General features: G+C 40.5%; 1 protein-coding gene across 2 annotated transcripts in view; it reads left to right on the forward strand.

Annotated features, from left to right (window-relative positions):
- The window catches only part of FLT1 (fms related receptor tyrosine kinase 1), a 191,338-nt gene that overhangs the window by 118,159 nt on the left and 49,773 nt on the right, over positions 1–23,406 (forward strand). The window contains exon 15 of one of the 2 annotated variants that reach the window (XM_033236422.1): positions 14,793–14,924. In XM_033236422.1, coding sequence (XP_033092313.1) covers positions 14,793–14,924 — 132 coding nt within the window. Of the gene's footprint in view, positions 1–3,848; positions 4,399–14,792; positions 14,925–23,406 lie in introns of those variants that run through there. The other variant, XM_033236433.1, reaches the window with a different exon arrangement.

A 23,406-nucleotide genomic window follows, 5' to 3' on the forward strand; every position in this document is an offset into this window, starting at 1 on the left:
GAACTGATTCTTCCTTTTTTCTGATGTCTAGGTTTATGTACAACTCATGTCATTGAGTACATCACTTCATCGTTCTCTGGTGTTACATGTGTTTATTTTATAATATCTTAATATGTCTTCTCTATTAAACATAACAATATAAGATTTATCGACTGTTTACCAGGTACCAAGCCACCATGTTAAGTGTTTTAGAGATATCTCATTTAATTTTCACAACTCTCCTATGATGTAGGGACATTATTAGATGCATTCCACAGATCTGTTTTACTTAACAAGCACCTGCGAGGTGCCTGCTGCTGCTTTTGAACTTTCCTAACGCTAATTTCCTAACGCAAATAACTGGTCCCAGGTCATAGTTAGTGAGTAGCCCTCCAAGATTCAGACTAGAAGAGTTTGACTCTGATACCTGCACTCTGTCCACTGAACATATGGGCATTTAGCATTGAGCATAACTAAACATTAGCTCACCTCACTCACAATAGAATAAATGAACACCAGTTTTAAATGATATCGTGAGCACCAATAAACATGTATTTAAAATAATGAATATCTGCTCATTCCTAACCTTTAAAGATTAAGTCTCGGTGAGGTGTGCTGGCTCACGCCTGTAATCCCAACACTTTGGGAGGCTGAGGCAGATCATGAGGTCAAGAGATCGAGACCATCCTGGCCAATATGGTGAAACCCTGTCTCTACTAAAAATACAAAAATTAGCTGGGCATGGTAGCACACGCCTATAGTCCCAGCTACTTGGGGGGCTGAGGCAGGAGAATTGCTTGAACCCGGGAGGCAAAGGTTGCAGTGAGCCGAGATCGCGCCACTGCACTCCAGCCTGGGCAACAGAGCAAGACTCCTTCTCAAACAAACAAACAAAAAGATTAAGTCTTTTGAAGACTTCAGTTTAGTTAAAGCATGTTTTGAAACATTTTAAACGCATATTAAAAACACGTAAAGCATTTTTTAAAAAACTAGACATGCCATGTATAAAGGTAAAAATTATTCTGAACCCAGATTGGGGGTTAGTTTTAAGATTTAAGGTAAACTAAAGATAAAGTCTCTTGACAACTTTGGTTTATTTAAAGCATGTTCTGAAACATTTTTAAAGCATATTGAAAACACATAAAGCAAAACTAGACATGCCATGTATAAAGTTAAAAATTATTTTGAACTCAGATTGGGGGTTCCTTTTAAGTTGTAAGGGTCCAGAATGTATGCCCCTTCAGCATACAGATGAAACAGAGTGAGACAGTGAGAGACTTCATCATGCTACTCAGGATGGTGTACAATATAAAACTTAGGAATTGTTTATTTATGGAATTTTCCATTTAATATTTTTGCACGGTGGTAAACTGAAACCACAGATACAGGGGGACTACTATACAAGCATATGGTATAAATCTGATAATCATCACTGTTATGATGAAAATAAAATAATGGATTACAGTGAGTGAGTGGTAGTGGGCTTATATGGGAAACCCAGCAGTTCTGAGATAAAATTTGAGTTGAGGTCACACCACATGTTGTTTTAAGACTTGCTTTTATTACTTAATATATCTTGGAGGTCTTTCTATGTCAATACATATTGTTCTACCCCATTCTTTTTAGCAGGCATACACTGTAATAAGATATGTATTCCCATAATTTATGTAACTACTCCTCTATTGAGAGAGAAACACTTTCTTGACTAACTTCTTATGGAGTGCAATAGTACTGATTTTCCTGTCTTAAAATGGTCATTAGAATTGCTACTTCATCATACAAAAAAAAGCCACTGTAGGTGAATGGCCGTCTTCTGCCGGACTAATGGATCCAATCTTGTGGACAGGCTATGGCCAATCTGAGCATAGCACAAGGATTTATTGGGGCAGGAGTGTGTGGGCGTGTGCACACACTCACTTACATGTATGTGTTCACAGTTGACAAATAAACATAGCTGATAGCTAAGGTTATATAGATAATAACCATAGAGTTAGTACCATTTGACACATTTGTAAGTGCCTGAATCATCCTGAAATGCTTTATTAGAACAAGAGCAAAGTTCACAGTGAAAGCACACAAAGCTGCTTTCATTTTAAATATTTAGAAATACGTGTGTTTTTGGCACAGTTTCAAAGAATTCATTTTAACTATTGCCTCTTCAAGGCTTTTAGGAACTATTCTGCTATCATAACTCTATTTTGTAAGTTAAAGTAGTGAAGGAATAGACATTATCCCAAATGAAAGGACTTTTGTTTCTGGTATTTCCCTTATTCGGAGGTTACAATGAAAAGAATATTATACAGCTTTTTTTTTTTTTTTTTTTGAGACAGAGTCTTGCTCTGTCACCCAGGCTGGAAGGCAGTGGCGTCATCACAGCTCACTGCAGCCTCCTCCCAACTCTCCCACCCCTCCAAGTAGCTAGAACTACAGACACATGCCACCATGCCAGGCTAATTTTTTAAATTTTTTTATAGAGACAGTAATCTCACTGTGTTGCCCAGGATGGTCCTGAACTCCTGGGCTCAAGCTATCCTCCTGCGTCTACCTCCCAAAGTGTTGGAATTACAGGCATGAGCCACTGTACCCGGCCTATACAGCTTTTTTCATCACTGTCCCCAGTCTTATTCTTTTCTAAGTGTTCCTCTTCTTTCTCTGTCTTTTTCATGGCTAAAGAGTAAATCATCTCATCAGGGCTCACACTGCCATTAAGTCTCCTTTAGACACTATGGTTTGCAACATTCTCATATTCTCTTCCAGCTTAACGCATTATTGCAAGGCTGCTTTTCACTGTGTCTCAAATTATCCCATACGTCAACTTTTATTTATTTATTTATTTTACATTCACAAAGGCTTTGCCATGAGGCTTGATCTTAGGGTGAAATTCTCAATAAAGAAGAAACCACATCATAACCATTCAGAAGCACTGAAATCACTCATCTTTTTAGTGTCATTTAATGGACTAATCGTTCTTCATTTCCCTTTTCTTTTTTTCTTTTTTGGAGATGGAGTCTCGTTCTGTCATCCATGCTGGAGTGCAATGGCATGATCTCGGCTCACTGCAACTTCCATCTCCTGGGTTCAAGCAATTCTTCTGCCTCAGCCTTGCAAGTAGCTGGGATTACAGGTACCCGCCACCACGTCTGGCTAATTTTTGTATTTTTAGTAGAGACGGGGTTTCACCATGTTGGCCAGGCTGGTCTTGAACTCCTGATCTCAGGTGATTCACCCTCCTTGGCCTCCCAAAGTGCTGGAATTACAGGCATGAGCCACCACCATGCCTGGCCTTCATTTTCCAATTTTGTCAGCCTTTGCCATTTTACTAAACTCAAATTTCTGTTCCTCAGACATAGTTTTCCAAACATCCAAAGTTTGATTGGATATATAAAATCTGCTTTGTGGAAAGTCAATCTGACATCTTGCCTCTAGCTTTCCCGGGTCACCTTTAGCCATCTCTATATTTTGGCTCTTCTGGTTCTTAGTTCTGTTGGAACTAACACAGCTCTTAGCTAATCAATTAAAAGCTGCCAATCTAGCCAGGCGCGGTGGCTCACACCTGTAATCCCAGCACTTTGGGAGGCTGAGGTGGACAGATCACCTGAGGTTAGGAGTTGGAGACCAGCCTGGCCAATGTGGTGAAACCCCATCTCAACTAAAAACACAAAAATTAGCCGGGTGTGGTGGTAGGAACCTGAAATCCCAGCTACTCAGGAGGCTGAGGCAAAAGAATCGCTTGAACCCAGAAGCGGAGATTGCACTGAGCAGAGATTGCACCATTGCGCTCCAGCCTGGGCACCAAGAGCAAAACTGTCTTAAAAAAAAAAAAAAAAAGGCTGCCAATCTAAAGATATGATTATTTACTGTGTACCTAGAATTGTATACATCAACATCACCATCGTCATCATCATCATCGTCGTCATCATTGTCGTCATCGTCATCATCATAGCTATCATCATCGTCATCATCATCATCATCATCATCATAGCTACCATTTAATGAAAACTATTATCTGCCATCTTCAAAGAACTTATCCTTTAGTTGGAGAGCCAAGACAATCATAACAATAACAAACATGGCCGGGCACGGTGGCTCACGCCTGTAATCCCAGCACTTTGGGAGGCCGAAGTGGGTGGATCATTTGAGGTCAGGAGTTCAAGACCAGCCTGACCAACATGGTGAAATGCTATCTCTATTAAAAATACAAAATTAGCCGGGCGTGGTGGCGCATGCCTGTAATGCCAGCTACTCGGGAGGCTGAGACAGGAGAATCGCTTGAACCCAGGAGGCAGAGGTTGCAGGGAAATGAGATCGTGCACTGCACTCCAGCCTGGGCAACAAGAGTGAAACTCCGTCTCAAAAATAAATAAATAAATAAATAAATAAATAAAATTCACTTTTTATTCTATTAAACTCAACATACATATATTAATTGCCTACTCTGAGCCTGACCCTTTATTATATTCTGGAGAAAATGAAAATAAGCAACACATAATCCTCACCTTTGAAAAACTTAAACATAATAGGTACAAAGTCAGTTCATAAATGTGCAATGTGAGTGGTATAAAATAACATCAGATAAAAATGAGCACTTCTGATGACTAATCAGGGGAGATTTCATGAAGGAGATGTTATCTGAATTGGACTTTGATGAATAAAGAAGACAGTTTTAATAACGAATATTAGTTTGGCCAAAGTGGATGAACATAATGTTCTCTAAGTCAATAATACAGATGGTCAACTGAGCAACAAAACAGAAGTTGCTGGTCAGACTAGTAGGCCCATTTAGGAGAGCAACAAGCCACTTTTGTGTGTGTGAGGGGGAACAGGAGGCAAACACATGGCCTGCATTTATGTAATCAAATGGGTGAATTCAAAAGCTCTACAGATTTATTTACTCAATGGTGAATCGAATTAAAATTATATTCCATGCTCTTCCTTGGGCAATATGGTGCTTACACATAAAATGCCAAGATTGTCCTTCACCTTAAGGTGTAATGGGAAGAAATAAAACTATCTACAAAGTCCCTTGAAAATTACACCTTTAAAATTGACAGTTGGACATCTTGAAAATTTAGACCACATCCCATGAATAAATTAGGCCATCATGGTCAAAAACTTATCCACATCCTCCATCAGCAACTGACATAATAGGAAATTCAAATCCTCACACTGAGTTTCACCATCAGATACCTTAGAGGACACCACAGGTTTCTAAAAAACAGCCCAGTGTAAAATTTTCCTTAGCAAATGCATGGAACCACCAGAGTTTGCATTCTAAGCTCCAGGAACTGAGGCTTTCTGAACCTTAAGATGACAAAATTAACTGACACAATTTTATAAATTCTGAGGTGAGCTTGGCATGCTGCAGGTCATCAGTCCATATTACCACCCAGAGAGCTAGCACTAATAACCAGCTTAGCTTCACCATATTCTGCAAAGATTGCAAAGCTCAGTCCCCTCCTCCACCCTCTACATGACATTTTCCATTGTCTTCATTTACATGGTCATTTTCCTCAGTTACTGAAGGTCAGCTGTCTGTCAGCCCTGCACTAGACACTGGGGACTCAGTAATGAATAAGGTAAAGCTACCATTCTCCAGGAGCCCACAGTGGAGTGGGCAGATAAGAAAGTCAGCAATTTTATGACAAAATGGTAAGTGCCAGAGTAGAGGCATGCACAGGGTGATGCAGGAGTAACACAAATGGGGTCCAAGAGCATCAGAAGATGCTTTCCGCTGGGCGTGGTGGCTCACGCCTGTAACCCTAGCAGTTTGGGAGGCCGAGGCAGGTGGATCACCTGAGGTTAGGAGTCCGAGACCAGCCTGACCAACATGGTGAAACCCCATCTCTACTAAAAACACAAAAAATTAGCTGGGCGTGGTGGCGGGCACCTGTAATCCCAGCTACTTGGGAGGCTGAGGCTGGAGAATCTTGAACCCAGGAGGCGGAGGTTGCAGTGAGCCGAGATGGTGCCATTTCACTCTTGTCTGGCCAACAAGAGTAAAACTCCATCTCAAAAAAAAAAAATGCTTTCCAGAGCAGCCAATCCTGAGCTGAATATTAAAGAACAAGCAAATGCTAACCAGGCATCAAGGGAACCACAGTGTGCAGAGTCACTGAGGCTTAGAACAAACTGCAAATAGATTAGTATGGCTTGTACCAAAGACACATGTAGGGATGCAGCAGGCAGCGAAGCTGGGAAGATAGGAAGGGGCCAGATCATGAAGGTCCTTGCTTAGTAACAACATAAAAACTTATCCCCATGTATATACTCTAAGTCAAGTTATGTCAAATGTATCTTGCATCCATGTTTTTATTGGCCCTCACAGTAAGTCTATATAAGTTGATCTGGTTGCCAACATTTAAGAATCATGAGCTTTAACACTAAAAACAAAAAAATTCAAATTTCTGCCTTCTTTCTAAAACTCAGAAGACAACACCAGACTCAAATCCCCAAATTCCCAATAGGTTGGAGCTAAGCAAAGGCTTCTGCTTTTAGATGGGAGACAGGCTTTCTATTCTCCAGAGACATAGTCCGCCTTCCATTATTTCATCCTCAACTCGTTTATATTACGTGCCTGGCTCCTGAAGGCATCTATGTTTGCAAGTGCTGCTCTATGCCTGTTGGTCCATCTGATACAGCTTCTTAGAGTAAAGAGAGAAATAAATAATGGGTTTCCATGTGAATTGTTATGTCTTCAGTGGTTAAAGAATCTGTATTCAGTGTCAGCAATCAAGGAAATACACAAACAAGCACATGGAAATGACTTAGGCTATACTTTAGAAGCAAGCAAGCAGGACTATGATTAAATTATCTCAGAAACACAAAGCAGAGCATCATGTTTATAAGCGAGTGCTGCCTGGGCATGGTGGCTCATGTCGGTAATCCCAGCACTTTGGGAGGCCAAGCTGGGCAGATCACTTGAGGTCAGGAGTTCGAGACCAGCCTGGCCAACATGGTAGAACCCCCGTCTCTACTAAAAAAATACATAACTTAGCCAGGCGTGGTGGCATACGCCTGTAATCCCAGCTACTAGGGAGGCTGAGGCAGGAGAATCCCTTGAGCCTGGGAGCAGAGGTTGCAGTGAGCCGAGATTGCACCACTTCACTCTAGCCTGGGCGACAAAGCGAGACTCCACCTCAAAAAAAAAAAAAGTGAGTTCTACATGTTAGTTCTAATGACTAATACCCAAAAAGGAAAGAGAAAATTCAAATAGAGTGACCTTTCAAAGACTTCAATACTATTTTACTATTTTGCATAACAAAAAAATTTTATCTAGGAATAAATATAACTAAAGAAAAGCAGGATTTAAAGAGAAAATCATAAAACTATTAAATGACATAAAAGAAAATCTAAATAACTCAAAGATACTCAATATTCTTCTATAAAAACACTTATTATTAGGTAGAACCATATTGCTATTTTTGTAGGTCAAAGTATTGGCAATTCCATATGATTCTACCTAAAAATAAATATGACCATTTCCCCCAAATTATAATATAATATAAACTCAGTGGAATTCCAATAAACATTCCAATTGTGCTTTTTACGGAATTTGACAAGCAAAATCTGAAGTATAAAGTATCGAAGTATAAAGGGCCAAGAACAGTCAAGACCATTTCGAAAATGATCTGGTCAGGCCATACCATATATCAAGATGTGTTATTAAGCAATCATAATTTAACTTATGTGGTACAGTGATAGACAAATAGGTCACTGTGAATAAATAAAGAGCCTAGAAACAGAACCACAAATACACAAATACATGGGAGCTTCAACATAAAAAAATTCAGATAGTATCTGAGTAGAGCTGGCACAATAACTTAGTGGGAAAAGAAGATCTTATTCAATAAATGAGGCTGGGATCACTGGCTATTCACATGGTAAAAATTAGGTCCTTACTTCACACCACACACATACCCCTCCCCAAAAGAAACTCTAGATAGATTAAAAACCTAAATAAGAAAACACAAAATATTAAATGAATCTTTTAAACTGATTTTATGAGGAAAGTATACAAGGTGAATGCTTTATGATATCAGGGTAGGAAAAGTTTCTTAAGTAACGAAAAGCACAAAGTATAATTAAAAAAATACTGATAAATTTGATTATGTTAAAAAATTTAAAGCTTTGTATTAAAAATTCACCATGGCCAGGGACTGTGATGTACACCTGTAATCCCAACTACTCGGGAGGTTGAGGCTGGAGGATCACTTGAGCCTAAGAGTTCAAGGCTGCAGTGAGCTATGATCTTGCCGCTGCAGTCCAGCCTGGGCAATAGAAACAGACCTCATCTCAATAAATAAATAAATAAATAAAATGAAAATTTACCATAAGTGAAGTTTAAAAGACTGTTCATACAATGAAGGAAGACTTGAAATGTATTAAGCCAACAAAGAATTAGCATCCCAAACATAAAGAACCCTAAAATCATTGACAAAAAAACAAATAGGACAATAGACAAATGAGCAAAGGATAGAAACAGGCAATTCACAAAAAGAGAAACCTGAATGGCCAATAAAAATATTTTGCCTGACTAGTAATCAGGGAAATGTAGATTAAAACCACAACAAGATACCTTTTCACATCAATCATTTTGCCATCAATTAAAAAGCATGGGCTGGGCGCGGTGATTCACACCTGTAATCCCAGCACTTTGGGAGGCCAAGGCTGGTGGATCACCTGAGGTCAGGAGTTCAAGACCAGCCACTATGATGAAACCCTGTCTCTACAAAAATACAAAAATTAGCCAGGTGCAGTGGTGGGCACCTGTAATCCCAGCTACTCGGGAGGCCAAGACAGGAGAATCACTTGAACCCAGGAGGCAACGTTTGCAGTGAACCGAGATTGCACCACTGCACTCCAGCCTGGGTGACAGCAACATTCCATCTCCGAAAAAAAAAGGATCAATATAAAAGCATTGCTGAATGGAAAAACAATCAAGTTGAAAGGGATATATAATCTATAATACCTGTTATTTTGAATTTTTAAGCACACAAAATAATAGTCTGTGTTCTGTAGAGATACGTATCTATGTAGAAAAAGTACAAAAGCATGCATGAGAATTTACACACCAATTTCAGGTACCTCTGGAGGGAGAGGGTAAAGGAAGGGATAAAGTATCTATAAATCTTATTTCATATAAAAGACAGAGATAAATGGGTCTGTCTAAAGCAAACATGGCAAAATGTTGACCCCTGATCATCTTAATGGTTGACACATGGGTTATGCTTTTCCTGCACTTTAAAATTTTTGAAAGTGTTCACAGTCAAAAAAATTAAAATTAAACTAAAAATAGAACCCTTTAAAAAAGTATTTTCCTCAGCACAGAGCCTGTATCCTAGGATTTGAGTCATATAAAGTGAATATCAACAGATTAAGGTATTAGAGAAAACAGGGGGAGACAACAATGAATTAAGTATGAACAAAAGATCTGAGGAATGAGACAAGCTATAAAGGTAATCATTGCTTATTTTTGAAAGAAGGGAAATAAACAGCAAGAATGGAGGATGAGCAAGGGCCTGATGACAGTTCTGAGCATTTGAGTGGCCTATCTGATGGGGACGCATCAGTGTCTCTGTGTCGTTTGTTATAGTGCAATAGAGGGCACGTCAGAAAGAAGAGCTTTGCCCATTGAATCTGGACACCTTCTCACCCCATTTCCTCTCCTTCGTGGACTAGAAAGAGGAATCTGTGCCAGACGATGTTAGCTCATGAGCATCCTGGCTACTGTCTCTCACCTTTCATAATTACATGCTCTCCTTGAATCCAAGTCCTTTAACTTTATTTGCTTATGGTGCCAGCCCCCTTGTTTTTGTTTTTGTTTTTTTTTGTCAATTTTTAGTAGAGATGGAGTCTCACTATGTTGCCCAGGTTGGTCTCAAACTCCTGGACTCAAGCGATCTGCCCGCCTCAGCCTCCCAAAGTGCTGGGATTGCAGGCATGAGTTGGGGATCTGAGTGCTAGAACATTGGCTGAGTTTCAGATCTGCTGCAATGGAGATGATTGTCATGATTGTAGGTAGCAAGATAGCTGCTATTATAAATGTTCATTGAGCTCGAGCAACTGTACAGCCACACTTTTATTTTCTGTGATTGCCACTTATACTATATCTTATACTTCTCAAAGCTTCAATGCTTCCATTTAAGTTATCTCAATTGATCATGAAATAGGTGGAGCAGGTATTATTCTCATTTTGCAGATAAGGAAATAACCCCAAAGAGATTAAGTGACTTAGCCAAGGTTATGGGGAAGAGCTGTCATTTTTTTCCTGTTATCTGGGTTTAAAATATTGGAATCACCTTGGACTCATCTCTCTCTTTTTCTATTGCTGTATCCAGTAAAGCACCAAGTCCTACAGGTTGTTTCTACAAAGTGTCTGTTTCCATTTCTTCCTCTATACTTCCTGTCAAGCAGGAAGTTCCCACCATCCGGGTTTGAGACTTCATCATTCCTTGCCTGAATTACAACTGATGAGCAGAACTTGCAGATGCTATGCTTTCCTCATTCCAGTCCAGCCTGTATTCTCCTTCTAGACTGAACGTCCTTAAATGTCGCTTTCACTATGCTGAAAAATCTTCATGATTCCCTTCCTTTTACATTTAATTGAAACTCCTCAACTAGGATTTCAAAGCTTTCCTTAATCTGAATTCACCTTTTCCAGTCACCTACTCAAAACAGGTTTTTGGAAATAAAAACGGCTAATACACACATGAAAAAATGTTCAAAGAAATACAAATTAAAACAATCATTTTTATCTATCAAATCAGCAAGTTTTGTGTTTTTTATTTTTTAGACGATACTGCTCATTCTCCACTCTTGCTATTTATTTCCCTTCTTATGAAAATACACGTTATTACCCTTATAATTTGTCTCCATCCCTCAGATCTTTTGTTCATACTTAATTCTTTGTTGTCTCCGCTGGTTTCTCTACTACCTTAATCTGTTGATACTCACTTTGTAATTTCCCAAAACTGGAATTTGTAGGCAAGGATTTCTTTTGTTTGACAGTGTATCACCAGTATCTAGAATAGTGTCTAGGATGGAGTAGGAGCTAAAAAAATATGTTATATAAATGAACAAACTGTATTTTCAGAAAGTACACTTTAGAAAGACTAAAGAACAACATTTGGGAGGTGAGATTGTAGGTGTTTGGAGTTTGTGCATTTTTTACATTTCTTTCTTTTTTTTTTTTTTTTTTTTGAGATGGAGACTCGCTCTGTCACCCAGGCTGGAGTGCAGTGGCACCATCTCAGCTCACTGTAAGCTCCACCTCCCGGGTTCAAGTGATTCTTCTGCCTCAGCCGTCTGAGTAGCTGGGACTACAGGTGCAAGCCACCGTGCCCAGCTAATTTTTGTATTTTTAGTAGAGATGGGGTGTCACCATATTGGTCAGGCTAGTCTCAAACTCCTAGACCTCATGATCCACCCACCTCAGCCTCCCAAAGTGCTGGGATTACAGACATGAGCCACTGCGCTCAACCGTTTACATTTCTTTAATTGGCAAATAATAATAATTACATATATGGATGGGGTACCGTGCGATGTTTTAATATTAATACATGTATACAATGGTAAAGATCAAATAAGCCTGATTAGCATACTCATCACCTCAAATATCATTTCTCTGTGGTGGGAACACTTCAAATCCTCCCTTTGAGCTATTTTGAAGTGCGCATTATTTTTAACTGTTGTCACTTTGCTGTGTAATAGAATGCCAGAACATAGTCCTCTTATCTAACTGTAACTTTGTACCCAGTGACCAATATCTTCTCTTTCTGTATCCAAGTCTCCCCACCCCAGCCTCTGGTAGCCATCACTCTACTCTTAACATCTATGAGTTCCACTTTTTTAGATGCCACATCTAAGTGAAATCATGCCGCATTTGCCTCTCAGTGCCTGGCTTATTTCGCTCAACATACTGACCTCTAGGTTCATCCATATTGTCATAAATGACAGAAATTCCTGTTATTTTTTAAGGCTGTGGTATTCCATTGTGTATATACATCGAATTTTAAAAATCTGTTCATCCATTGATGGACACATAGGTTGCCTCCATATCTTGGTTCTTGTGAATAATGCTGCAATAAACATGGGAATGCAGACATCTCTTCAGCATACTGATTTCAATTTCTTTGGATAGATAACCAGTAGTGGGATTGCTAGATCATATAGCAGTTTTCTTTTTAGTTGTTTGAGAGGCTCCATATGGTTTTCCAAAATGGCCGTACTAATTTATAATGCCACCAACTACGTATAAGGGTTCCCTTCTCTCTACATCCTCGTCAACACTCGTGATCTTTAATCTTTTTGATAATAGCTAATCTCATAGGTGTGAGGTGCTATCTCATTTTGTTTTTTCTTTTTTTTTTTTTTGAGACAAAGTCTCACTCTGTCACCTAGGCCAGAGTGCAGTGGCACGATCTTGGCTCACTGCAACCTCTGCCTCCCAAGTTCAAGTGATTCTCCTGCTGCAGCCCCCTGAGTAGTTGGGATTACAGGCGTGCGCCACCACACCCCGCTAATTTTTGTATTTTTGGTAGAGATTGGGTTTCATCATGTTGGCCAGGCTGGTCTTGAACTCCTGACCTCAGCTGATCCACCCACCTCGGCCTCCCAAAGTGCTGGGATTACACACATGAGCCACTGCACCTGGCCTCATTTGGTTTTGATTTACATTTCTGTGATTAGAGATGGTGAGTATTCTTTTTCATATATCTACTGGCCATCTGTCTTCTTTTGAAAAATGTCTATTCAATTTCTTTGCCCATTTTTAAATAGGATTATTGGTTTTCCTGTTATTGAGTAATTTGAGTTCCTTGTATATTTTGAATATTGGCTCCTTATCTGATGTATGATTTCTAAATATTTTTCCCAATCTGCTGGTTGTCTCTTCACTCTATTAATTGTGTCTTTTGCTGTGCAAAAGCTTTTTAGTTTAATGCAATCCCATTTGCCTATTTTTGCTTTCGTTGCCTGTGCTTTTGGGGTCATATCCAAGAAATCTCTTCCCAGACCAATGTCGTGGAGTTTTTCCCCCAAATTTTCTTCTAGTAATTTTATAGTTTCAGCTCTTATATTTAAGTTTTTAATCCATATTGAGTTCATTTTTATATAAGGGATAAGAGAAGGGTCCATTTTCATTTTTCTGTGTGTAGATAGCCAGTTTCCCAACACCATTTCTTAAAGAAACTATCCTTTCCCCATTGCGTGTTCTTGGCACCTTGTCAAAAATGAATTGACCATAGATGTTTGGGTTGATTTCTGGGCCCTCGCTTATTCCATTGGTTGATGAATCTGTTTTTATAACAGTACCATGCTGTTTTGATCATCATAGCTTCGTAATATTACATTGTCTTTTTTTATGCTTTCAAATGTTTCTCAAGTTTCTATATTAAGTACATCTTTCATAATCAGGAGAAATACACAAACTATTTAAACTAACGAAATACAGCCTATAGTCTGGCCAGGCCTGTTTTATCACTATCCTGGAACAAGTACTCAATCCCGTTTATTTCTACATCATGCCATTTCTCATGCTTTCCTTTCTCACTTCACCTCTGACAATCTTTCAAACCTCAACTCGAGGCCCACCTCTTCTATGCAGCCTTCCCCAAGTGCACCCTTCCTTACTGATCTCCTTCCCTGTGCCAGACTTTCCACTTAATTAGTTATACTGTGCTACATTCACTCATTCTCATTCATTAAACATTTTCTATTTGCTGGCTTGTATGTGTGAGTGTATGTGTTGAGCATGTGAGGGAGAGAGAGAATGTATATGTGTGTGTTTGGTATGAATTAATTTTTCCTTCTCAATAGATACCATGTCTTGGCCTGACCACATCTTAGCCTGCTGTTTGTTTTGTAACACGAACTGATGGCAGAGTAAATGCTCAACAAACACTTGGTGATAGTACAAGGTATTGAAGCTTCAAGGTCTTGAAGCCTTTCAGGGGTCTGAAAATTCTTGGGGCTCCTTCCACTACACAATGCTCTGTGGTAACCCTTAAGCTTACATTTACTGAGCACTTACTAGGTGCCATGCGCTTGCCATTTATTTTTTCATTTATAGAGTAAGAATTACTTTCATTTTTATCTTAAGATTAAGGAAACTGAAACTTAGAAAGATCAAGTAACTTGCTTAAGTGACAAAGCTGGAAGCGCTAAGGCATGGATTAAAACACAGCCCAGGCGAGCTCGTTATCACTAGGCTATATTGACTCACCAGGCTTTATGACAAATGAAATATTATTTCCTTTGACCCATATGCCACAAATGTGCTTTCAGTCAAACTGCATGCTCTTGGTGAAGTTACTTAACCTCACAGAATCTCAAGTTTCCTCGTTTGTAAGAGGAAGACATTATTAGCTGACAGACTGGTTGTAAATGTCAAGGTATGAAAGTGTGTCACATAGTGCTGAGCACATAGAGGGCGTTGAGTCAATGATAGTTGTTATTATTAGATATGCTGCCTTCTTGATATCTGCAACTTTCAAGCTGGGCGTGGCAGCTGCCTCGCGTTTCTTTCTACAGGGTGGGTGGATCTGCATCTCCGAAGCTGAGGATGACAGCTCTGCTGGGGTGGTGAAGGTGCTATTAGAAAGCTTGTAAAAAAAAAAAAAAAAAAAGAAGAAGGAAAGAAAAGCAAAAGAAAGCCTGGACCCAGAGAAAACAAATAATCAACCCTGCCCCAGGTTCACTAGAGCTCGGATTTCCTTGTCTGAATGCATAATGATAGGAAGAAGGCTGTGTTACAGAAGTAGCTGTTTTTTGTTTGTCATCCAGGCCCACTAATCTAAACATCTCACACTCCTCAGGAATTATTTTAGGACCAGGAAGCAGCACGCTGTTTATTGAAAGAGTCACAGAAGAGGATGAAGGTGTCTATCACTGCAAAGCCACCAACCAGAAGGGCTCCGTGGAAAGTTCAGCATACCTCACTGTTCAAGGTAAACAGCTGCTTAAGAAAGCAACAAGAAATTGGTCAGACATCTATTTCCCTGTTTGTTTAACTTTCCACCTCCCAGTCTGCTGCTGCCCGCTCCAGTCTGTTCCTTTCCCTGACCTCCTTCTCCCCTCTCCCTGCCACTCCGGGAAGGGACTGTCTGGTTCTGTCTGGTAAAGCAGAAGGTGAAAACACTGGCTGGCCATCCTTGAGAGCCCAAAATCTGAACACAGTGTCTGTGAGAGAAGTCGTTCCCAGAAGAAAGGAAACCCAGTTCTGACTGTGTGATGATGCCCTGCCACAGAGAGTGGCCAGAGTAGTCCACACCTGTGAGAGAGATGTCCAAGAAGGAAGAAAAGGGAGGGGGGTAGGTGAGGAGGGGGAACTCGCACACTTAAAATTGTTCATTTGTTTTCCTTTTCTAATTCCCAGGAGTTAGACATATGCTGCTATTCCAAATGCTTTAATAAGCTGGCTTTTAAAATGAAGTGCGCTGTAATATTTTATCAGAGAGAAGCAACACGTAATCAACAGACCACATTTAAGAAAAAAAAAATATTCCAAGTGCTTCCTCTTTATAGGTCTCAGACAGTTTGCTCAGCAGCAAAATACAAAGAGGCCTAATCCTACCCTGGCTATGGCCATGTGGCTTACATTTGGAAAACAGTTTTGACCTCAATTTCAGTTCCCTAATGCTAAGAATCATCCAAAACATAAAATTTACAACATCATAAAATATCAGATTGGCACCTCTTAGATGTAAATATCTATGGCATATTGAGGTTTGACGTGAAAAGATGGAATTTGTTCAGTAGCCTATTTCCAAATGCTAACCAGTCAACTTCAGAATATGCAAGTATTTTGCCGGGAGGAACTAGGAAGAAGGCAATGTAATTCAGTTCTTTTCCCCCTGAAACTTACATTGCTTAAATATTTTAACTCTGAGAATTCAAACCCCTTTAAAACAGAACATCATCTCTATTCTTTTACCAGATGATTTAAAGAGCCCCCTGAAAGTCTGAAACTGCTCTGGTAAACTTCCAGAAAAACTGAGAGGGTAGCATTCCCCAAATACCTTTAGTAAAGGTTTTGTCTCCCAAATAATCCTTGTTCTAAAATATTATGTTCACTTTTCTGTTCGCTCATACAGAAACAGTTTATTAGCATCTGTTTAACACCTTCTTCCCCAGATGGCTGCTAATCTTTCTTTCAACAGGCACCCCAGACATACAGCCCTCAGGAATGGCCGTGTAGGGCCAAGGAACACAGAGAGCAAGGAGACCTCACTAATCCTCAGAGCAAATGTCATTTCCCCCATATCCTCCCAACAACCCCGTGAGATACACAGAGCAGTGATAAACCTCCAGAGAGGTCTGAACTGACTCACCTAACTCATACAGTCTAGTCGTGGCAGACTGGAGGAGAAAACTGAACTTTTCTCAGACTCCCCTCCCCTCACCCCATGACTGCCTTCCCCTGTGCCCACCCCTCCATCAGGGAATATGGGGCAGCAATGGCTGGACTCTGATGGCCTGGGAGGAGCCTGGGTGTGAAGCAGTGACGTTTTTGTGTGTTTGTAGTTCTCCCCAAAGTCTTGACTTCCTTCCCTTTTCTGCCAGGTTAATCTGGGTTTCTCAGAAGCCAGTGTGCTTTAAATTGTGCATTTACGACATCTGTGAGTTTCTTCTGCCTACCTTCAGAACCACCACCCTTCTGTTCGCCAGCAGTCTGCTCTGCAGGAGGCCTGCTGTTATTCTTTCACTGCTCCAGGCCAGATCAGCAGCACCGGGGGGCCTTCCAGATTGGATTAGAGTCAGTCTTTTGGCCATTGGTGAGCCTGACTTGCTACATAATGCCAAGCATGGCCTCTGTTTGTGATGTTAGTGCATCCTGGAATGTCTTTTGTACAGGCTCCATTCCCTGTTCCAGCCAAATCCTTCTTGTGCTCTCAGGCCAGCTGAAATGCTTTCTGCCCTGGAATATCCTCCAGGATGAACAGCTGAGGCAGATACTCATTCTCTGCTCTCTCATTCCCCGCTTCTGGAATCATTAGTCAGTACTTATTTTATTCTGCCTTTTATTATTATTTTGGCATTGATATGCTTCTCTTCCCTACCGAATTATAAACTTTGAGACAGTACTGTCTGACATATCTTTGTATCCCATACACATGCCCAGCACTTAGCACGAAACATTTATTTAGTACCTTTATGTGCAGGCACTGTGCTGGACACGTGACATACTGAATCCTATTAACCTTGTAAGAATCTAAAGCAGTCAATAGTAGTATCTTCAGTCTACAGATGGGAAGATGGAAGCTCAAAGAAGTTAAATAACTTGCCCAAAGTTGCACAAAGACTACGTGGTGAGGCTGAAACGTGAGTCCACGTAAACCTCAGAATATTTTCACCGTTGCTCCGCTCTTCTCATTCCTAAGGTGCCTGAGGAAGTTGTCTGCAAGGACTTAGGATAAAATTGAGCAAAAGCACTGTTCTAGTGATCCTGTTATTTTTATTTTCTCCATTTCTCTTATGTTTACATGCCTCTAGACTTCCTACGCTGATTCCTTTTCCCATTAATGTTATGCTTCTCTGAAAAGTCAGATGTTAAGAATACTGCATTACTGATAATTTCGTTGTTGTTTTTTTTTTTTTTGGTATTTTTTTTTTTTAGCAGAGACAGGGTTTCACCGTGTTAGCCAGGATGGTCTCCATCTCCTGACCTCGTGATCCGCCCATTTCGGCCTCCCAAAGTGCTGGGATTACAGGCTTGAGCCACCGCGCCCGGCCCTACTGATAGTTTCTAAACCTTTCTGTTAGCCATATCATTTACTCTTGTGAAAAGTGGAGGTAATTTTCACTTGAATTGCCCGTATTGGTTGCCACATATATATAATATATGGCATATATAATGGAATATGTAAACATATATTCCATTCTTTTGTTCATTATTGCCCCCAACTGCCATGATTTTGAACTGTGTCTGCTTTTTATAGTTTTTTGGCCTTCTCCTTTGCTCTCTTTTGTAAGAGTGATGGCTATATCCAACATTTTTTGCTTAAAAATTGTATTTAGCTGAAAACATAGACTATGTGATTGGCACTCACCCAGCCACACCTGAAATATTGTGCCCATTTATAAAAGAAACAAATAAGTCGAGCTATATCCTGGATAGGAATAGGATAGTGCCAAAAAAGAGGATACGTAGTCCAAAAAAGAGACCACATGAGGGTAACAAGATTGTTGTCTTCAAATACTTAAGGAGCTTTCGGACAGAAGAGGCATGTAACCCATTCTTTGACACACCAGAAAAGATAACTAGAACCAAGCGAAGGGAGATGGTAGTGAAATCTCCAAGAGGCAGATTTCAAGTCTATATAAGAATATAATTTTACACAGGAAGAAATTTTGAATGTTAATAGTATGTGGACCTTAGAAAAGCTTGCATGTATGAGTCCGATGCAGTATCTTGCATGGAAATAGTTTGGGTTCACTGGATTAAAATTTGATCCTGGGATGCTGTTCACAATAGCTGAATACGGTACCTGCTCAGTAATTTTATAATTGAAATGGGACTCTTCTTCTAGAGTCATTGTTCTTACCACCCTGGTAGCTATGAAACATTCCCTAGATTCAGACTTTATTTCCTGTTAGATGCATATGGACCCTCACACTGACCTATCTTGTCAAATTGAGTTTAGGAAATGAAACCAAGCGAACAAGTTGTGTCTGTGGCTATGTTTAACAGATTTAAAGAGGTTGGTGAATTAGCCAGGAAGGAAACTGTCTGCTCTTTTTATTTCCTTTGAGAAAGGATTCTTATACCCACAGATAAAACAATGTGTTATTTTTGTATCTGTAAAGGATGAATGAACTGTGGAGTCAAAGTACCTTCTTTAAATAATCACAGGTCTTGTTTGGTTTGGACCTAGTGCCAGCACGAGGACACATGAAGCTCTCAGAGGGGAAATTCTATATCAAAACCGACAACAGAAGTGTTAGTAACCAAAATCGTTTCTGAAATTAACATAGCGCTCAATAGCCCTGGAACTCAATGGGGCTGTTAAAATTTCATCCAAGGACTTAAGCTATGCTTTATTATTGCAAATAACTACAATATATATATAAGAACATTCTTTTTTATTTTTTATTGTTATTTTATTTTATTTGAGACACAGTCTTGCTTTGTCAGCCAGGCTGGAGTGCAGTGGCATGATCTCGGCTCATTGCAACCTCTGCCTCCCAAGCTCAAGCAATTCTTCTGCGTCAGCCTCCCGAGTAGCTGGGATTACAGGCGTGTGCCACCATGCCTGGCTAATTTTTGTATTTTTAGTAGAGACAGGGTTTCACTATGTTGGCCAGGCTGGTCTCGAACTCCTGACCTCAGGTAATCCACCCGCCTCAGCCTCCCAAACTGCTGGGATTACAGACGTGAGCCATCGCGCCCAGCCAAGAATATTCTTATATCAGATTTAGGCCTTACTATATTTCAGTATCATTTATAAGTACATAGGAGAAGACAACTTGAAGAACAACAACTATCATTTTAAGCATTTTTTGAAGATGATTGATGGATACAAAAATCACAAAAGCACAAAAGGACTATGTCGGCGTCCTGCAGTCTAAATGCTGGTCATGGCATTAGAGGCTGATTTACAAACGATTGTATGTTATCACTTGTTTGAGAAAGGACTCATCCAGTAGAAAGTAGACACTATGTTCCCTAATAAATTAAATCCCAAAAGTCAAGAATAGAAAAAACTGAAAATAATATGGCCGTGGGTCTTCAGTCACTCCTTTGTATTGTCCTTGGCCAGCTATCAGTTTTCAGTTCTCCATTTTGACCTTCCTCTGATCCCTGACTGACCTCCTTCCATGTTAGCTCCTCTCTTCCTGAATCCTGCCCCCAAATTCACTCTTATGACTATCCTGGCACTGAGAAAGGATGTGATAAACTAATTCGCATGAATATGTTGGGGATTGATGTTACGCCTCTCATGGGTGTTGGCTATTTAGAAAGGTTTCCTGAGGAGAGAGCAGTGCTCAAAACAGAGATGAACCAGCTGGCAATAATGCCAATAGGAGGGCTGAGGGACAGGGATACACATGCCTTTATACTTCACATCTAACCAGTGACATAAAGCTGGCCTTGATCAAGAAGAATTAAAAAAAAAAATGGTGATGGAATTCAGTTAGGCTGATTTGAGGTCTTTGTAGAGAGTTCTTGAGGCAAAATCATTCAAACTCAAAAGATATTCATCTTAATTCCTTCTGTAGAAACTAGACTGGCATAAAACTGCATCGGGTATTATAGAAGTGGGTATTAGGCCTAGGGAACTTGGTGCTGGGCTCTTTGAGGGCCTGGGACCATGTAATTAATATCTTGCACTTATAGAACATGAAGTGCACTATTTTGTGCACATCCATAATCTTACTTAAGTTTTGCAATAATCCTACAGGTACAAGGAAGTACAGTTAGTTAAAAGTGAGAATCTAGGCACAAAAAGGTTAAGTGACTTGTCCAGAGTTACACAGCTAGGAAATGACAGAGCTGAGAATTGGAACCATGTTCAACCATCCTGCTCTATTGCATCTCAACTCTAAGGCAGTGCAGCACGGTGGTTAAAAAGACCCCCTCTGAAGCCAGATGCCTCCCTCTTCATGAGCTGCATAACCTTTGCCAAGTTCCTTACCTTCCTGGTGCTTCCAGTCTCTCGTTGTAAAATGGGCATGCTAATGATGGTATACCAGTCTTTATAGGATTGCTGTAAGGACTAACACATTTAAAACAGCATCTGGCATATAATAAAAATTTTTTAAGTGTTAGCTAACATTACCATTTGTTAATACAATATACCAAATTCCATTTCAACAAAAGTTATACTTTTCCTGGACTCAACTAGTAGGTCACTTAAAAGGTGTTCTAAGCCACAGAATTCCTGTTTAAGGATTTAACTTGTGAAAAAAGAAATGTGTTCCAGAACTAATGTCACATAACAGCAATTTAAATATCCGTACTTAAAAGTACTCTTGAAAATGTACTTGAAATTTAATGGGAATACGGCATTTCCATACACCACTGTCCTTTGGAGTAGTTCCAAATTGGTGTACATAGATTCCTAAAAAACTTCATCGACAGTAACAAAGGTCTGCAGGCCTATTTTAACATTTCAATAGGCTCTAGAGAAATCACATTGTAAGGTTACCTGGATTATGATGACTGGGTTTTAGATAGAAGGAGATGACACTGGTTGAGTGACTCGTGTTGCTTACGGATCTTGAGAGTCAGGTGAAAGTGCATCTGAGTAATTTTCTTTTCATCCATACCTAAATCTTTATAGAGACTTCCTCTGAGTCAATGCTGGAGACTCAAAGCGAACAAGAAACATGTCCTGCTCTTGAGGTCCTAATAGGTTAATGGGCAATAAACCCACATAAGTAGTTACTCAAATTATAATAACAATAGAACCAGAGAATAACATCTAAACCAACCTGTAGGGTCAGGCAAATTTCCCAGGGAGGTGGTGGACCAGTTGTTTGCAGAAATTGATGAGTACTTAGGTCCAAATCTGATTTGTTTCAGAAAGAAAAGGCAAATTGTATTAAATAATACATGCAATGTGTTTGGATGGGAAAAAAAAAAAGATACCCTGCACTTGAGGTCCAAAAAGTGATATGGAAAAAAAAAAAGAAAAGGGTTGGGGTAAGGGGTGTAGATGGAGAAACAGAGTGTGGGAGAGGGAGAGAGGAAGGGAGGGAGGGAGGGAGAGAGAGAAGGGAAAGAAGGAAGGAAGGAGGGGAGGAGAAGGAAGGGAGGGAGGGAGGGAGGAAGGAAAGGAAGGCAGGGAAGGAGGGAGGGAGGAAGGAAAGGAAGGCAGGGAAGGAGGGAGGGAGAAAGGAAGGAAGGAAGGAAGGAAGGAAGGAAGGAAGGAATGAAGGGACCTACTCAACTAGTAGGTCACTTAAAAGGTGTTCTAAGCCACAGAATGCAGGCAGGCAGCCTTCAAAATGATAGCTAACACTAGGTTTACACAATTCACATGTGAGGAAGGGGCTGTTATCTCCACTTTGTAAGGATGAGGAAACTGGGGCACAGAGTACCTGCCCTTTCCTGATGAAACCTGTGTTCCGTCCCTAAGTGAAGGCAGGCCCTGGGCCAAGGTGCTCTGGTCTTTTGCTTGGGGTGTTTCCTTAACTCCTTGGGAAACTGGTTATATTGCATGAGCTGAGTTGGTTGGCTCTGCTGCCTACCCATTCATGCAGTCTGATGCCACACAGTGCCATACGTCAGGGCTGGTGTGATGCCGTCAGACCATGTAGCCCAGGCCGTGTGTACAGAGAGCTACTGCTGCTATCAGGAAAACTCAGGACACTGTGCAGCTGCAGAGACTTCAGGCAAGATACACACCCCTTCAGAACTCAGACCATCCCTGGTGTGGCATCTCCCCTCCCTATTCCAAAAGGGATGGTATAAAGCCTGGGAGAGTAATTGACGTGGAATGCTCTGTGCAACCAGGTCAACTGTCTGTCATAGATACAGTTACCATACACTCTTTAAATTGGCTATATGCTTGTCAGTATCCCAAATAAAAGTAACCTTGTACTGTGTCCTGATGCTGGCCTTTCACACACATCATGTGGGAGCCATGTCCCTGAGACCCAGTGCTAACTCCTAGTTACTGTCAAATCCCACCCACATTTCCCTGGCCTCTTTCCCCTCCTGTGTGCAGCTGGGTTATCTCATGCACTTAGCTCATCAGCTGTCACCAGCAAGTTGAAGCTGGGTTTAATCAGGCCAGTGTGTGGATGTCTGACTGCTGAAAAAACACCTAAGGGTTCCCTTCAGTCAGTCACCCAGCATAAGACTGTCCTAACAGTCGCTTTTCAAACAGAGATAGAGACTGAGCCATCAAATGCAATAGAGCATTGATATTACAGCACATACTGTAAAATTCTAGTATTTTTCAATAAGCAGTACTGAACATTATTAATATTAAATAGATCTTTCCTTCCTGATAAATGGTCATCTTGAGGATGTTTTTTAATGGGCTGATTCCTTAAATGTGTAAGTGTTTGCACACAAACACATTTGGTCCCACTGAAACGAATTTTGCTTGAGTAAGGACTGTGGAATTAGACTTAGGGGGTCAGCTTCCTGTCCCACAGAATGCAGTGGGACAGTTCCCACAATCAAGGGGCCTCTCTTAGTGCATTCCCTGCGGGAAGCATCTGCGGAGGTTTCATGCAGACAGTGCAATGTCTCAAGATGCTATCAGCATCTCCGACAGCCAAAGGCCACTGTGTCCTGAGAGGATCCCAATCCCAATCAAATTCCACAAAACTTATTTGCAGCATAAGCAAGAATGTGTGTGCGTGTGTGCGTGCGTGTGTGTGTGTGTACAGCAAGGCCGCATTAAACCTCATTCACTGTAGAGAAAGAAACCAAACTCATATGAACTTGAGCTTACAATCTTCCCATTGTGAGGA

Source organism: Trachypithecus francoisi, unplaced genomic scaffold, assembly GCF_009764315.1.
Source record: "Trachypithecus francoisi isolate TF-2019V2 unplaced genomic scaffold, Tfra_2.0 Contig01461, whole genome shotgun sequence".
NCBI lineage: Eukaryota > Metazoa > Chordata > Mammalia > Primates > Cercopithecidae > Trachypithecus > Trachypithecus francoisi.